This window comes from Amblyomma maculatum, chromosome 1, assembly GCF_055883805.1.
Source record: "Amblyomma maculatum isolate TAMU_Amacu chromosome 1, ASM5588380v1, whole genome shotgun sequence".
In the NCBI taxonomy this organism is placed as follows: Eukaryota; Metazoa; Arthropoda; class Arachnida; order Ixodida; family Ixodidae; genus Amblyomma; species Amblyomma maculatum.
The window spans coordinates 303,863,572-303,882,030 of record NC_139344.1 but is presented as its reverse complement, the minus strand read 5'-3'; the positions used below and the strand labels follow the sequence as shown (position 1 = coordinate 303,882,030).

The following is an 18,459-nucleotide window of genomic DNA, read 5'->3' as shown; positions in this document are numbered from 1 at the left end:
GTCACTAAAATTAAGCAACTGCATTGCTTCGCTTTACTGCCGGAACAAGCTTCGATCGACAGTTTGCCGACTACCGCCACTGTGCGCTTCATGGCCGCGAAGCGCAGAAATGTGCGCTTCGCGGCCATGACAGCTTTGGAATTAGGACAATTAATGCTCTCTTTTCAAGATGTGTGCTGCATCAGTTGGAGCTAACAACAGGTTTAATGAGCTGCAAGTCGTGCTGCGCTCAATGGGCAGCCGGCCACTTTCGCTGTTGAATGAGTGAATGCCTAGTTGCAACACCGAACAGCAGTGTTATGTCCCGGAGCACAAAAATATCGCTGCAGACTCCATGTGCATAAAGGGTTCTGCAACGAAAAATGGATGTGGACATTTTTAACAACTTGATCAAATTTTGCGGATCACTTCGAATATACAACGGGCACCTGACAGCGAACCTGACACTGTGCAAGCCGACCCACGCCGATGCTACCGATATGCCACCGGCGACCTTTGACATAGCAGACGAGGCGGGACGATGCTCGCGCCATCTGGCTATACGGCCTCAGTGAATACCTCCTACAGGCTGCGCTCGGGGCATATAATTAACCAGATTGCTCTTACTTACAATACAGGTGATATCAGAAATGTAGCAAGTTTTTATTACTGCCTTTGAATTTGGAAAGACCGTTTCTACATTTGCTACAGGGGATGACGTCGTTAATTTTGACCCCCTGGGATGCAGTCATCACCAGAGCTTTTGGATCAAACCAGTTGCGAAACTCCGCTTCAAAAAGAGACCGGATTTTGTACACATTTTTCGGATGTTTATGAATTGTCGCGCCATCTGAAAGCGCCCAGTACAAGCTGTTTGCTACTGCTGCCATTGACTTTTGGAAATAAAATTTTTCTCTCCTCTTTTCTATCTTATTGAACTATATGGCTGTTATCCTAATAATTTGCCACTGCAAGTTTTCAACTAATTTTATTGCCCATAATGGTTGTTCATTTATCAACAATCAGAAAGTTTGGAATTTAGACGCAGTTTTCTTTAATGGCCACGGGTGCCGCCACCATTCGTAAACACGTTACCATCCGAATTCTGACCAATCAAAACCGCCTTTTTTTTGTATTGAAAGTTTCGCAACTGGTAGTATTGAACTGCACAAGAATGCTGAATTGGGCGAGTTGGTGCATTTGCATTTTAGGAAACGTAGCGCAAAGTAGACAAGGACAAAATGAGGGATACACACACAAGCGCTTACTCACAACCGATTTTTTATTAGAAATGCTAACAGAATATATAGGGTACAAAAACAAATTATCAATGACATGAAATAAAGGAGGTGAAATTGACAAAAATGTGGAAAAAGCAAGTCTGCAAAGATACACAAAACACGTGAAAAAAAACTACTTAACAACTGTTTCATGGTATGTAATCTCTACTTTTGTTAAGTTAATGGATGCTTCGCTAACACACGTATCCCCTCCTTTCGGGATATGATATGCCTCTATAATTTCTCTTGTACGTTGATTGCGCGATGTGCCAAGCACGATAGCTTTATCGAAAATGGGGTGGCATTTACATTTCGAGCAATGTTTAGGCAAATTGTCTTGTGCTGTTGGGGTTAAAGAATTTCTATGTTCAAAGAGCCGGACATTTTTGTCAATTCACCTCCTTTATTTCATGTCTTTAATAACTTTTTGTACCCTATATATTCTGTTAGCATTTCTAATAAAAAATCAGTTGTGAGTTAGCGCTCGTGTGTGTATCCCTCATTTTGTCCTTGTCTTCTTTGCGCTATGTTTCCTAAAATGGTAGCATTGAGGAGCTCTGGTCATCACACCATTCCCTGCCATTCATAACCACGACAGACACATCAGGGACGCAGGGTGAGTATGGATATTGTTAGCCGCGACGACAGAGGAGAACAATGCGTGGACATCTCACAAAAGGAGGAGTCAGATGCACGACCTTCCGGACGAGCTTGTCGATTGCTGACGGCTGTGGACTGGGGACTTGGCCTTGTGCCGGTTGCCGGGAAGCTGAAACACAATGTAGCTAATTACCGCCTCCTCCACAGAACGCAGCTTATTACTAAACGGTCATAGTAGCTTCTCTTAAACGCAACCGCACTAAGAACGAAATTTGTAACTGCATTAAGCCTGTGCCCTTGAGAATTCTCAACTCACACAATGTGGCGGTTTGGGCTAGTCAATGTGCCGTAGCGATGGGAAAATTATGCGAGAGGGTAAGCCTGTCCCTTGCTCCTTCTGTCTTCCCATCGCTGTCCTTAACTATATGTCGGCGATTTGGGGTTACCTTGTCTTATTACGTCTAAACAAAATCAAAACGAGCTCTAGCAAGTTAACAAGCAGGACAGCTGCCCTGGTATCGCGGCTTATAGTTTTTCTCGGCTCATAATTCACAAAACGCTTACCAGTCGAGAACATCGCGAAGAAATATGTCGTGTCGATCGCCACATTACTTCGACCAGCTCACACAAAGTATCCAAAGGTCCAAACAATTCTAGAGCATGCGGCCGAGGCCAACGTTAAAGCAGCCTATAAACTTCCCCTGAACTTGCAGAGAGCCGGCTCCGTGAACTGCGCATGCGCGCCCAGAACCAAAGTGGAAAGGAGGATGCGTTGATTCTCTCGACGGATGTGACGTCAAACAACTTTTAGTATTTGCTTTTTTCTGGAAATAAGCCTCAAACCCAGATGACCCAGATGCCAATTACCCCGTTTCGAGCCACCGCACCCGAGCAAAAGCTGGCGCGCTTTTCGGGCAACGGGTGTTCGCGCCTTGCGAGCCCTAGGTCGCTTTCATGCGTCGGCTTGTTGTAGTTTGCGGGGCATCATCCCGATAGATGCAAATTCGGTGAAAATCTGATTCAGTTTGTGGATTGTTGCCCTAAATTCAACAGCGTAGCCTTCGGTCCTGTCGCTGGCCTGTCTGCAGCCTCCGACTACGGTGAGTCGTACGCGAATGATGGTGTTTCGTACATGCCCGCGAGCTCTAGGTAAAGCATTTGTCGGCGTTCTGCTACAGTCTTGCAGTTTTTTTAACGAGTTTTTACACGGCAGTGCAGCTATGCGGTAGTCACAATTACTGTCGCGGCGTAATCACGCGATAGTCTCCGGGCGAAGGCATGTGGAGACTGCATAATGGCGTCGATCCCGTTTCTTCGCGCTTGAAACAACCGTTGCATACCTGCTGCTGTGCACCGATCGGTCGCCGGTTGCTGTTGTCTTCGGGGTGCACTGGGGTATTGGGACGTACGCGGCGACTTACAGATGATGTGAAACTATTTGTGAGTCGAGAGTCACGGAAGTTTGTAATTTGCTTTTTTTTTTTTTTTTTTTTTTTTTAAATTCTTCGTTTGTGGCCTAGTTTGTTTGGGCAGTAGCAGACATTTTGGTGTGGTGCGCCAGCGTGAACGCGCTGGTTTATGATCAGGAGGTTTTATTGCCTTCCTCGCAGCTTCAGCAGAGTGGCTGGGCCCATAGAAACGGTCGTGCTTCTGTCAAAAAACTGTCTTAAGGTATTTATCTATGCGGCCCATACGTGGTGCTGCAGTGCAAGAGGTCAGCTTCTTTACAGTGTCGACGAAGTGCTAAAGAAGGGGAGTTGCTGGCTAGCTGAGAGTTAGTATAAATGTAAACTGGCCCAGTGCGAAATGAGCCCCGGAGTGAAACGAGCCTACTGCTCAGCATAAAATTGCTACAAGATACGGGCGTATACCCGCACGAATTTATTGTGCTTGTATGCTCACACGTTCCACTGTCCAGTACTCACATCGGTGCATGCAGCAATGAGGGTGACTTTTCGGCTATCATAGGTTCTTGCCCATGAGAGTATCTGCCCTTTTACTACGAAAATAACTGCATTGGTAGAACTCGCTGAGCTTATTTATATAGATTTAACACTTCAGATTCATGTCGATACCGCAGAGTTCCCTAATATATATCTTTTGCTTGCTCCAACAGCGTCATCACTTTGAGAAAACTGGGAATGATAGCAGAAACAATGCCTCCATAAATAGTGGGCAGTGCTTGGCTTCAAGCTGCTGTCAAGGCCATTGACAGCTTATTTGAAAAGAAAGCAATAATTAACCTGAGGTGGTACGTTTTGTTGAGGGGAGTGAGGCACCGTTGCATGTACAGCCTTTGTCAAAAGTGTAGAGCCCGGGGGGTCCGCTTCTGAGCCGAATAGTGGCACTGATGTAGAATTAGTTGAGGCCACTGAAGGGGGTAGGACAAAAAAATCTTCTTGCCATCAACAAAGTTGGAATACCGGCAATTCATTACAAGCCGCAGGAACTGGCCCAGAAGCAGACCCCCTGGGCTCTACACTTTTGACAAAGACTGTACCTCGTAATCCTGTCAAAGAGCTTGGCAGTTGCTGCTATAAGCACTCTTGATTACAATTCCATGCAAGCCGCAGCATATTTCGCACTTACTGCACACGTGATTTAACTTAGTCTCTTTGTTTGCTATTTCAGTGTTTTGCAAGTGTGCTAAATATTTGTATTTGTGCTAGCATTGACTGCCAGTCTCGTTACTGCCTTTTTCCTTCTGCGGCAGGCACTCTCACTTGCTTTACTCAAATCAAATTCTACTGTGAGTGAGTTTGCTGAATTTATGCAAACTAAATGTAATTGCTGTATTACTCTCATTTATTTACATTTACAGAGGCAAGGAATACTCTGGGCCGACATACGAGTTTCCTCCACCAGTTGGATTCCGCCGCTACCTCAGTAGTGCAGTGAGCTGTAACTGGTGTGACCAAATGGACACTCTCACTCCTTCTACTGGTTTAGAGCGTGCTCCTAGTTAAGTTTAAAATATCTTTTTGCAATGTATTTAATCTTGTTGTGGAGTATTGTCACCCTTGCATTTGCTGATATGTTATTATTTGGAAAGCATTCAGAGTGATTTTGGACGCATGATTTGCAGTGGCGGGAGGTGGAGAAGCACAAATGTGTGACTGCAATTTTTTGCCTCTCTAGTTTTCAGCCTTTAGAATTAAAGCAACAGATTGATATGTGAACAGGCCTGGCATGGATTAAAGAGTTTGTCATATACAACAACACTTGACCCTTGCGGGGGTAACACAGCTGTGGTTATCTGAGCAAAAGTTCTCTGTATGTGATGGTGTCCGAAACATGGCATTGTCTTAAGTAACTTGGCATGGAATCGGCCACTTCTTGCACTCTCTTGACAGCATCTATTGTAATGTGTGCTAGGCGACATGCCTTCGGATCTGTTGTATGTCTGCAGCAGTTGCCTTGATGTATCAAGATGGGGTGGTTGTTGCGAGTTGGAAATTCCTATTCTCCCGACTACACCAATAAAATGTAGTGAAGCCAAATACCAGGAACCAATGTGTTACGTGGTTCATTGTGAAGGCTTGCCATTCTCGTAACTTTGCCAAATTGCTAGAAACATTATTTTTAAGCCCGGTCTTCTTTTGCTCATAGCACAACTCATTTCGTGCATTTGTCAACTTTTTGTGGTTTATGGTTGGCACATTTTGCAGAGGGTGACAAAATTTGAGCTGGTGTGCCACGAAGGTTAAATATCTGTTTATTGAACTCTTCTCGGGAAGCTACATGCAAATACTGCCTAATGTGGCTGTGAGGGCTTCGCACTTGATTGATGTACCGGTGCATTACTTGTGGCAGCTGGTCTACATTGTACAGGACTGCCACTTTGAGAAGCACCAGCACTGCTATGAAGCAGATTCACAGCATTGTTCCTGGTGGAGGCAAACCACTGTAGATGTCCTCATTCCAGTGCAGCTTCAGCCAGTGAAGTTTCACAATGCTCGTGTTGGACAAACAAGAGGCCTATGAACTTAAGCATTTCACTTAGTCATTTCTTCCAAACATCCGTCAAAACAAGCAACCTGTTGGTTTCCCTAAAATCCCTGTACAATCATATTTATTTTTATTTTTACAAATAGTTTGTATCATAAGCTGGAGAGCCTTCACTCAAGTATACACTAGGTTCCTATCTACGTGAAAACTACACGCTTGTGTGCCAGTGTCAGCAGATCGTTCCTAACGATTGTGGAAACCCTCCTAAACAGAGATAAAACTGAGAACATGCAGCGATCATGTGTACATACTCAAAAGCAAGTGGGTACGGAAACTATGTGCACCTTTGGCCACTAGTTGGCATTACAGGTGGTTGTAGTACCTGAATCGCTAAAAGCTGAAATCAGAGCTTCTTCTGACAGACTCTTCTGGCTTCTTTGCTGCTAGTGCGATAAAAAAAAAATCTGTAGCTGAAGTTGCTGAATCACACAATTTCAGTGTTTTTTGTTGTGCGGCCTGACACGAACATTTCTCTATCTAAGGTGCCACCATTCTTCAGATACAGATCGCTTGTGTGTCACCACTTGGTGCGATGTTACTCTGTGTCACCAGGGGTAGAGACAGACAATTGGAGGAGGAGGATACGCTACAACAGGGCATGTATTTGCAGACTAACAGGAAAAATAAGGAGGCCTTAGGAAAGCTAAAGAATACGGTAAACGCTGCCATGAGGCTCACTGAAAGCATCTCCAATCTAAAGAGAGGATTGCAGGAAAAGGATTCAAGTCATTTGGTACAGGCATTCGTGATCAGTTGAACAGTTTATGTGACGCCTTGTATGAATATGGACGTGACGGAGGAAAACAAGGTGGACGCTATGATTAGGCTGGCGTATAAGGCGGCCCTTGGGTTGCCTAACATTGCTTCTACCGAAAGTCTGTGGGATTCATCATCGTCAGCCTGACTATACCATTGCAGGGCGAAGACCTCTCCCATATTTCTCCACTTAACCCGGTTCTGTGCTAGTTGCATCCGCTTCACCCCTGCGAACTTCTTAATCCGCCCATCTAACTTTCTGCCGCCCCCTGCTACGCTTTCCTTCCCTTGGAATCCAGTTTGTTACCCTCAGTGACCATCGGTTATCCTCTCTTCGCACTACATGTCCGGCCCATGTCCATTTCTTCTTCTTAATTTCCACTAGAATGTCGGTAACTAGAGTTATTTCTCTGACCCACTGTGCACGCTTCCTGTCTCTTAATATTACCTCTACCATTTTTCGTTCCATAGCCCTCTGGGTTGTCCTCAACTTAAGTAGAACTCTCTTGGTTAGCCTCCACGTTTCAGCCCCATAGGCGAGTAATGGTAAGATGCAACTGTTGTATACTTTCCTCTTGAGCGATACCGGTAAGCTGCTAGTCATAATCTGCGAGTGCTTGCCAAATGCGCTCCATCCCAATCCTGTTCTTCTTATTTCCTTTTCATGGTCCGGATCTGCGGGTACTACCTGTCCTAAGTAGACATATTCGCCTACTACTTCCAGTACTTCGCTACCTAATGTAAACTGCTGTTCCTTTCTGAGGCTGTTGAACATTACCTTAGTCTTCTGCATATTGATTTTCAAGCCTACCTTTCTACTTTTCCTGTCTAGGTCATCAATCATTATTTGCAGTTCATCCCCCGAGTTGCTTAGCAAGGCAATGTCATCAGCAAATCGCAGATTACTGAGGTATTCTCCATCTACCCTTATCCCTCACTGCTCCCATTCCAAGTCTCTGAATACTTCCTCTAAGCAAGCTGTGAATAGTACTGGGGAGATTGGATGCCTGGCAAGGTTAGCTTCATATATGCGTGAATCGCACGGTGAAGTCATCGGTCATGACCGGACATGATGTCATGTGGTGACCTCAGTTCTGGTTATTAGACATGACTGGATTTGACGTCATGATGATGTCACATCCGGTCATGGTGACATTACTGCAAACACATTAAGCTGCGCAGAATAGATGAAACAACCTCCAGCTTAAACAGCATCACTGTTGAAAGTGGCCGTTGAGCAGTCTAGTTGAAGGTTTGGGTGGCTGTATGCGAGCAAGGAACTGAGTGCTGTGATTTAACTTCCCAAAATAAATGCCACGGAGTGGTACGTTTTTCTTAATACAGGTCATACGTTTACTAGAACCACCTTACTCTGTATTTTACAGCTGTAAATGCTGCAAAAAGCAAATTTTCTAAATTTAAGAATTTTATTCTGGCATGGCTTATATTCTCTAATCTCCAAAACAATTTTCTTGGGTTCCTTAACTTCTGGAAAACTTGGGATATTGTTGGAACAACTACGATGAGAACAGCAAATTTTACAAATTTGAAATTTAAGTGTATGAGAACATGCAAGATGGCGACCATGGCACAAACTTTTTTTTTTCCGCCTAAAACAAGCTGGGGTAATGTTTGTCGTAGTAGCCCAATACAGTCCTTTTCTGAACTGATGGCGGTCAAGCGTAAAAATTGCGTCAAATGGCATGATATGGGCCTGTGTGCAGGCTTCAGACAACTCGTACTCTCAGGCAAGTCCAGTAAAAGAATCTGACTGCTGAGCTGCTACCCAGCACAACAGAACCCAGAATGCAACCTAATCCTACTTTAGCCTGAATACTTAATATTTTTGAGACAAAGAATTCATAGAAGGTTGAAAAAACTCGTACATGCAGAATGCGATCAAAAAAATCTGGAACAAGTTTCATGACACGCATGCCATTTTTCACAGCATATCACACAACTTGGAAGAAAGTCGACAACTTCACTTTGAAAGCAAATTTTTGTGAAAATGTACAACACCACTGGGAAGGAAAACAATTGAAGCAGTTGAAACAAAAAAATTTGGTAGCGTATGTGTCAGTGAACCCTCAGTGTCTATTAAAAAAAGTGAAATCAATGATCTTCGACACTAGTAGAACCTGAATAGCGCTGTGTGATAAGGCTGTCCACAAGTGGCAATAAGCAAAGTTAAAATCAAAACAAAACAAAACTTGACAGAACTTGCACCAATATCACTGCTATGCTAAAATAAAATACACAGACACCATATAACCACTGTTCACAATAAAAGTTCTACAAACCTGATGCGAATTTTTATATCATAGCTGTAACGATACTAGCACAGCCTGATAATTACAGTACACCTAAACAATCACTCTACCTGCCTCTATGCATATATTGTATGCATATAGGCACTATGCACATATTATACTTGACTACAAAGTTGAGCATGGTAGTTAACAACCATGCACATGAAACAGCTCGGGTATTGAAAAGCCTCTTCCAATCTTGTTCAAAACCAATATATTCTGATCAAATCAACATGCAAAATGTAAATCTTTCGTAAAAAATTTCATTTTGCACACAAAGACAAAGGTAGCTTTACTGCACATACTGTAGCACGAGTTGAATGCTACGGGCAAATTTTCATAGTGCTGCAGGGTTTTTATGTGTTTATTATATGAACGATGCAAAAAATAAAAAATCGGTGAACTCCATAAAAGGTGCCACATTAGAACAAAAATTAGCAGTGCTATGCCTAGATAATTCCACTGCAAGAATGCATCTGTGCTGACTCATGTTCTATTGCCATAAACAAAGTACAGTATGTGAGGAATACAAGGGATGAAGGTTTGATTCCCAGTGGAGACAGTATTTATTTATTTTATTTACCCCACTAATCACACATGTGCTCTGTGCTGTCGTACAGTACAGCAAGTAACAGCATATGGTACCTGTAGTAAGACATAGTTCATGCTGGTTACATCGGCTGTCATGCAAAGATGTAATCAATGCAATTAACACTTTTTGTAGTGGCTTGAAATTGTTGACGACTGCGACCCCGAGCAGCGCACCTGAACACTGGCAACCACTGTGATTTCGTAGTATCGATGACAGTCGCCGCAGATGATGAGGGGAATGTCTGGTGCCCTCACAATGCATCAGGCATCTCGCAGATAAGTGCTGCCATTCAGCGCCACCATTGCAATTCTTGTTTAAATGGCTATGGGTTGTACAAACTGGAAACTCTAGCAGACTAACAATCTTGTGCATTCACAATGCCGCAATAACAACATTGCGTGGGTAGTAATTTAGAAAAAATAAATACATTCACAGTTAAAATTGGTTCACTGGACAATATTTTGTAAGTAATAATTCAACAATACTGCACAAGAATTTTCAAAACTCCTCTGAGCCTCACTAGGGCACCTATGAATGTTGTGCAGCCTTGGTGGATGGAACCGTGACAGATTATTGTAGATGAAAATGTAGCCATTAAATACTGTCCTTTTTAAAATGCGTGATAGAGCGTTACACTGCGGTGCACAGGTGTAGAACATAAAAACATGGCTGCAGCTGCGAGCTATCAGGTGGCTGTCACACCTACTCCATGATAGTAAATCAGGTATAGGTATCGTCCATGGGGCAGGTAGCTAGTAGCAGGCTAGGCAGGCAAACAGGGTTCGTTCATGGCTCTGGTCCACCAAGAATGTGACAGTGCTGCAAGTCATCTATACTTGGGCAGATTACCTAACATGCAGACAACTACTGTAAATTCAAACACTGAACTTACAAAAAAATTAAGTTGATAAATGAAATGTACTGCCTTTGGATCTGAGCGAGAATGAGAACAGAGACAAGCCATTTGGCAAGCCTGTTTCGATGCATTCCCTAAAGCCACATCTCTATGCTGTTCTGACCAGTTTATTTGTTTTACAAGAATACACTAGGAAAGAACCAAGCGATCGCACATTACATCTACGTTGTGCACTACAGTTATAGAAATAAAAATCATAGCTAACGAGTACGTGACCCCGTTCGGTAATGCAGTACATTTACTTTGCTGTACAGCGTACCACTCGTCTCGGGACTGACGGACAGCGTGTCAGGCCCTTATCATTTGCCAAAAAAAAAGCGAAGCTTAATTTCTAGTAAATCAACATTACACACTATTAAGAAGCGGTCAACACACTTGAAACACAGTTCTATATTCAGCTAGTCTGCAAACTATTACCACAGTCATCATACATAAAAGCAACAACAGGCGCATACATGCAGCATGTGCTGAAAAGGCGCGTCCGATGCAAGTGCAAAACTGACGTTGGCCTCGGTGATCTTACGACTGCTAGGGGAAAGCTACATGCCTCACATTGACACTAAAAATTAATTCAAAGCACTTCTGACACAAACGTAAGCCTTCGATGTCTCTGTAGTCATTATGCCTAAACACTTTCAACGGAGCGCTTTATTTAGTTCTGCGCAGGCAAGTAGAACTTTTCTCAGACAACCTCAAGTGCAGCAAGAAAGTAACCTTGCTGCAATGTTCACAGTTAAACGTCCCGAAACAAATCGTTCCCAGCTAATTTCACACAGCGATTCGCGGAAGAATCGCGGTTCTAGCGCAGGCACCATGCTTACCAACATGGCATTCGAGTACGTTAATGTTACACAAATCAATATATTAACTCATTTCCTTCCAAAGAGCAATCAGCTGGCTTTCTATTCGACTTACCAAAGTGATGCTCACCGTGCGAAGTGCGTCGCCTGTGCTGTATAAACACAAAACACAGCCATTTTATGGTTCGTTAGCATTAGCAACAAATAGATAAAGCGCAACACAGGCTCCGTAAAGCACTGGAAGGAGAATAACCAGAGTCAATAACGCGTCAAACATATTTTTAAAACGTTTCATGTAACGCGCCGCAACTCAAATAATTTAGCGGAGGGGGCGATGATGATGATAATGGCGCACGCACCATCGTATCTGAAATTGTTGCAAATGAAACTATACAGTTTCAGTTAAACAAAGGAGGTGGTGACCCATAAACTACAAGTGCGAATTTTAATTATCTAAAGGTTTCCTTTTACTGAATTAATTTTTGTTGGTATTGGACGTTTTCGCCACCTGCAGCGCTGTCACTCAACCGTTGCGACGGCGCGCCATTTGAACCGGCTGGTTGTACGGTGCTCGCACAAGTCTCTGCAGTTCTCTCGAGTTCTCTCTTCTCAGTTCAGCTCTCTCTGCAAGCCACCCAGAGGCTATATGACTCATTTATCTTGCCACAAGTAACGTTTAAACCACAGTTCAGCAATGCGACACTAGAGCTAGTCTGGCATTTATTTCCTTTGCACATTTTCACTCTGTCCATTCATAACAAAAAACTTGGAAGAAAAATCAAGTGGCTAAGTGGCTTCCCACAGTGCAGTTACATATCTATAGTTATTTCATAAATTTGCAACAGAGTTTTGATTCATCATCACTGCCTGCATTAGGTATGCTGAAGGGAATTAATGGTCTGCAATCATCGCTGCTTCATGCGTTAGCTGCAGCCGCCAACCTTGGCTCATTTGCCGACATTATCTCTTCATCCCAGTGTCTGGTATTCCTTGCTTGTTTCACTCCCTCGAAACCTAATCGATTAGCTGAAAAGCCCTATTTCCTGGATTACATGTCCCACTCTAATGCTTCTTTTCAGTTTTCTGCATCTTCATACTCAAAGATGTGCACCATGTGCTGCAATCTCAACTGCAGGTACTCTACTGCAAGATGCCCAGCACTCTGTGTCATATGGTATGGTGTTGCGGCAGCATAGAAGTACCACCCACACAAACCATCAGATGAGGACCTGCTTATGCCCTCACCTTTTTGGACCAAGGACGCCACCTGCCCAGGGCAAATAGGGCCTGCTCATTTCAATAATAGCCGATTACTACTTCCTTGTTATGATTACCTTGAAACTGTGCTTTAATCCACAACTGTGTTTGTGAAGGTTTTCCAAATTATTTTACTTTCTATAACCTGCTGCACTGTCCTTTGCTTAGGTATTTTAAACTAATGCTTTAATATCCACTTTTCAGCCTTTCAAATGATCACATGATAGCAAGCTGCCTTTTATTACATTATATGTACAGCACCTTCCAAATTTACATTCACCTCTTTTTGCTCTTGGGGAAATGTTTCTCATGGTTCAGATTCAGAGCGACTACCTGGCTTAAAAACATTACTCCCTTCCTACGTCCGAAACCTTCCTACCTATGTGCAGCAGTGACTTTGTGGCTATGCATTCAACTGCTAATCCTAAGGTTTTAAGATTAAATACATGGCTACATTTTGGCAGAGGCAAGATGTAAAGACACCTGTGGGCTATACAATGTCAGTGCATATAAAAAGGACACCAAGCAGTCAAAATTAGCTCTTTCCCATGCTTGCCGTCTTTCATAGACCGCATTAGGTTTTGGCATTCCCGATCCCTGTGTGCCATGTCAATACCTCTACCTGTTGTAAAGTTGCTCTCATCACAAAGGGTTGAAAAATAAACTTTCATCTTGTAGTTTCTTTAGGTCCTTGAGCATGTGCTGTTATTGAGGCAGTGGGCAATATTTGGCTGGGGCCTTAGACATGCAATAGCCCAAACCAGATTCGAAATCGAGGAAACAGTTTAGCTGAAACAAATGTCGATTTCAGTCTCATCGACATCAACTGCAATGCCCGTTCTCTTTTTCTACAGGAATATAATGTAGACATGATGCAATGCTGTTCTCCCAAATGTTTTCCGATTGTCATGGCTTCAAAATAATGAGACCAAAGAGCACGACACACAAGGAATGCTTATTTGCAATGGAAGCATTTTATTGCAAGCTATGAAGTAAATACATTTGTCGTGAAGAACAAGCAAAAGATTGCAAGAAACCATCAAAACAAAATTTAAAACCCCATCTAGAAAAGCAAAAATCTAATGCCATGTTTTCATGGAAAGCAGCCATTTTTTAAAAAAGGCTGCTCTTTGAAGATACTCACAAAATTATTTCAGCATAAATGCTCATTTGCTACAATCCTCTTTTTTTCCAACTAGACACAAAGTCTACAAGACCTTGTGTATAAAATGTCACCAACCAGCACGCAGCTGCCATGCCATCAGCGAAACCATGTGCCCAACTGCTCACTGCACACCGGCCAAAACTCTGCACTGCCTTTGGGCAAGTGGAAAACAGCTGCAAAGCATCTTAAAACCCATCCACCTTTTGTTTCTATTTTAAGGTGCTATCATTTCTCCTGCTTCAATCATTCCTTTCGTTTTCAGGTGCGATTCCATAAACTGAACTTGTTTATGAACCACCCTAGATTCGAAAATGTGTTCAAACCTGCTGTCTATGAGGCAGCGCCTTCAGAATGCGCGATGGCCAAAAATACTTTTGCAGCAGACTCGTTAATAACAGAGCTACAACCATCAAAACCGGTATGTTTCTCTCCTTCCCTTCCATCACCAAAGAGTCTCTCCCTCCTCCCTGGTTGACTAGCCTCCACAAGAGAATACGCGTAGGGCTGGTAAATGTAGGCTCCCTAAATACGCGAAATGTGGAGCGCCATCTCTTAGTGCTTTGAGAAACTATGCCCGCCATGTTGGTTTGGTCAACAAAATGAAAACGCTGGCTGCTGTCGTGACGCTGGGGCTACGTCGACCCGGCCTTCACTTGGTAGCGTGCAGAGACTCGGGGTTGAAGTAGGATTGAATCTTCGAAGTTGGTGAAATATGTACAAGCAGGTTTAATGGCACTTTGAGAAACTTATTTACAAGATTATTTACACGAAAAAGAAGGGTACATCAGCAAAATGGCAAGCGTTAAGAGTTCATAGCGAGAAGCGACTGGATGAGCCGTTTACCCAGGGCCCAGAGCGACATTTCGTGCTCTGCAGCGTCCTTAAAAACCCCCTATGTCCAGCCCCTCTCTGAAGATGTTGACCAACCAAATCCAGGGCACGCCCCTCAGGTATCGGCATCCAATCGAACACATCACTGCACTGATGGTCTGAAGCACTGACTGGTCCGGCATTCATTCGTTGGGCGTGATCACTTGTTGGCGGGAAAAGCTTGGGAACGGCGAGGAGAGGAGGTACATTTCTATTCTTCAGCAAAGAAACCACAGGCTGGTTCTGAAAAGGGGTTTTACTTCTCAGAAACCCGAGTGCACGTGGCGCCGCATAGGGCTCCCAACATTGTCCCTTTTCGACAATTGCAAATCTTTCCTGCATTCCCGGGAAATCACTTAATGGCCGTATGAGTCATGCTCCTTTCTTGTCCTGCACGTCAGCGGACATGTCACTCGGTCGTCTCCTTTGGATAGGAGGCATTCATCACTGGAGGATAGCACTTCTCGACTGGAAGGGTGAACAAAAGAAAGAAAGCACTTCCTGCTATTTCCCGCAGGGGGACGTTTCTTTGTGTTTTTCCAGACGTTCTCTTGACAGGGTCAATTTGGCATTTGCAGGTTGTCCACAAAGCAAAACATGCTTACAAAACAGGATTCCTGGAAACAGGCTCACTTAGAGCCATTGGACCATCACCACATTTCCACAGCACTTATTCATGCCCACAGGCGAACAATAGAACGCGCAAATGCGGATGCTTGGTCGTAACAGCCTCCTCCCCCGCCAGAAGAGACTCGGAGGGCAGCAGTCCCAGCTGCTGCATGAAGAGACGACTTAATGGCCTGCACGTGAACGCTTGAAGCTCGCTGTTGCTTGTCGCGTTGTCTTGATTGTTGTAGGCCAAATTGCTCGAGCTGTCTGAAACTCAACCACATGTCGAAGCAAGCACTCGGCTCCCGTCTGAAGAGACCAGGTCAAAAGAAAACTGCCATTGTTGTTCGAGAAAAGCCCACTCTCAAGACGTTCAGGACCCACGTATTCCTAGAAAACCAAACGTGCTGCTTTACATAGTCACACATATACAAGCGCACGAAAAAAAAAAAAAACCTGATTATCAATTTGGATACATGGTGAGGAACATCTCGGACCGCTTAGAAAGAGCGGCTAAGCGCGTCCGCATTCCCATTTAACTTCCCCTTTTTGTATCTTATTTCAAAATTGTACTGCTGTAAAATCAAGCTCCACCTAAGAAGGCGACTGTTCTTCGATGTCGCAGTTTGCAGCCAAGCCAGGGGACAATGGTCCGTCTCTACGGTGAATTTGGCCCCTCCAAGATAGCACTGCAATTTTTGAATGGCCCATACAATGCAAGCGCACTCTTTCTCTGACGCGCAATAAGCCCTCTCTCTAGAACTCAGTTTTCTGCTCAAGTAGAGCACGGGGTGCTCATTACCGTCGTCATCTCTCTGGCAGAGAACAGCACCTAACCCTCGATCACTGGCATCACACTGGACCGTGAATTCTCGGTCATAGTCTGGAGCTCGCAATACCGGACGGCTAATCAGCACAGCCTTCAGGTTTACGAAGGAGGCTTCCTTTTGTTCGTCCCAGACTACATTTGTCGGTTCTGTCTTGCGGAGAGCGTCGGTCAGAGGGCTAGCCAAAGCTGAATAGTTAGGGATGTAGTGATTGTAGTACCCAGTCAGACCCAGGAATGCTCGAATTTCCGTCTTCGTGCTCGGCCGCGGGTAGTCTGCTACCGCAGAAATCTTAATCTCGCTGGGTTTCCTGAAACCTTGACCTACATTGTGACCCAAGTAGTCCACGGTCGCCCTTGCCAGGCAACATTTCTCGGCCTTTACGGTTAGTCCAGCTTGACGCAAAAGGCTCAGTACAGCTCTTAGATGTACCATATGGTCCGCCCATGAGTCGGAAAAAACCGCAATGTCGTCTAAATAAGGCACCGCGAATGTTTCACACCCCTTTAAAACCCTATCCATGAGTCGGGAAAAACAAAATGGAGCATTTTTGAGCCCGAAACTCATCATTGTTGGCTGGTAGCTGCCCGTCGGAGTGACGAAAGCCGCGTATCTGCTGGCGCGTTCAGTGAGCGGTACTTGCCAGTATCCTCGAGTAAGGTCCAGCGTAGTCACATATGCCGCTCTACTGACCTGTTCTACTCTCTCCTCAATATTCGGAATAGGATACACTTGATCCCTGGTGAGAGAATTTAGCTTTCGGTAGTCTACCACAGGCCTAGGGTCTTTACCTGGAGCTTCTACTAAGATCATAGGCGAAGCATAATCGCTTTCCGAGGGTTTTATTACTCCCAATTCCAGCATGCGAGTTACTTCCCTATCCAGAATTTCTCTTTGCCTTGGAGAAAATCGGTAGCACCTTGATCGCACTGGCACGTCTGAAGTCAGCTCAATATCGTGCTCAGTCAAATCAGTTCTGCCTGGCCTGTCCACGAAGCAGGCCTCAAACTCTGTTATTAGCTCGCCCAGATCGGACAGCTGGGATTTCTTTAGTTCTCCTCTCTGCTCCGTCTTTTTGTGAAGCTCCTGAGCGTTGCTTCCTTTTCCGCTGAGGCAAATCAAGTTATCCCCCATCTCCTCGGGAAGGTTTAACGTTAGATTTACCACGGCTTCCTTCTGCACATAAGGCTTCATAAGATTGCAATGATAAATGCGCACTGCTTTACGCCTATCGGGGATTTTCACTGCGTAGTTAGTGTCAGAAAGCTCTGCAACGACTTTAGCAGGTCCTTCCCACTGTACTTCGAGCTTATTCTTGGGATCATTGGCTTGCTCCATAGCTAAGTCCTCTCGGGTTACACTTAGAAGTCTCGTGAGATTACTAGACACCGGCGGCAAGAGGTTACTCTCTAGAACGTCCTCATTCCGTGTCTTATCAAGCTCACTTTCTAGTTGACTTATCTGAGATGCCTCGCTCTCAAAGTTTTCTGACCCGCTATCTTCCGCCTCGACCACTGTTTTAACTGCCGTTTCTTCCGCTGTGGATTTTTCTGGAATGAGCAGTGTAGCTAGTTCTCGCGCCTTTGAACGTGTTAAGGCTTGCACAACTCTGTCTCCGAAAAGGATGCCCCTCTTTCGCAGTAGCATGTCCGATTTGTTAGAGAACAAATACGGATAGCACTTAGGAAGCTTTCCTGAAACGGCAGCCTCGGTTGTTAACTTGCCGAAAGGGCCCTCGATGACCACGTTCGCGATTGGCAAGCACACACTCTGTTCCTCCACTACCTGGCGGATCCACGCACACTGCCCTGTATAGTCGGAAGGCGACACATACGCCGGATGGACAACATCCATCGTTGCGGCCGAATCGCGCAGTACCTTGCAAGGCTTCCCGTTGACTACTAGGTCATGCAGGTAGGGTTCTAAAAGCTGCATATTTTCATCGCAGTCACTGACATACGAGAAAGCAATCTTTTCTTTCCGGCAGTTGACGGCAATGTGACCCTGCTCATTACACCTAAAGCATGTGAGCGGCTTCCTAGCCTCAAGCTTTTTCTTTGTGTTCTGCGCGTTGGTCACTTCCCCACTTTTCTCACTGCCGTCCTTTCTAGGGCGTTTGTCTGAAGAAGCCTTCCTTTCTTCGTCTGCAAATCTAGCAAAGTGCCTTTTCTGACGGTTATTTACACTGAACTTGGGATTGCGGAGCCTATCTACTGCTGGGTTGCTGAATTGTCGGCGCGAAGCATACTCCTCAATAAGTTCGGCAGCTTCAGTTGCCGACTTAATTTCGCCTCGGTCCTGTAACCAATTTCTTTCTTTTTCTGGGAGGCAGTTATAAAACTGTTCCAAAAGAATTCGCTCGACTACAGCGTCCCTATCACTGTAGGAATCTGTGCTCTTTAGCCACTCGCCCAAATTTACTCTTAAATTGTACAGGAATTCAGGGTAACTCTCGTCCCTGGACTTAGTAGCGTTCCGAAAACGTTGTCTG

At 44.5% G+C, this 18,459-nt stretch overlaps 1 protein-coding gene and 1 long non-coding RNA gene across 4 annotated transcripts in view; one reads left to right on the top strand and one right to left on the bottom strand.

The window, feature by feature from the left end:
* The window catches only part of LOC146206967 (MICOS complex subunit MIC60-1-like), a 118,208-nt gene extending 115,640 nt beyond the window's left edge, over positions 1-2,568 (bottom strand). For 2 of the 3 annotated variants that reach the window (XM_084587689.1, XM_084587756.1), the window contains exons 1-2: positions 2,424-2,568; positions 1,958-2,028 (exon numbers count right to left, since the gene is read on the bottom strand). In XM_084587689.1, the coding sequence (XP_084443815.1) occupies positions 1,958-2,028; positions 2,424-2,468 (116 nt within the window). In that variant the 5' untranslated portion in view covers positions 2,469-2,568. Of the gene's footprint in view, positions 1-1,933; positions 2,029-2,423 lie in introns of all 3 variants that reach the window. The other variant, XM_084587836.1, reaches the window with a different exon arrangement.
* Positions 2,566-5,368, top strand: LOC146206966 (uncharacterized). The gene is made up of 2 exons (XR_014703635.1): positions 2,566-2,959; positions 4,681-5,368. It is a non-coding gene; the product is annotated as an uncharacterized LOC146206966 (long non-coding RNA).
* Positions 5,369-18,459: the final 13,091 nt, after the last annotated feature.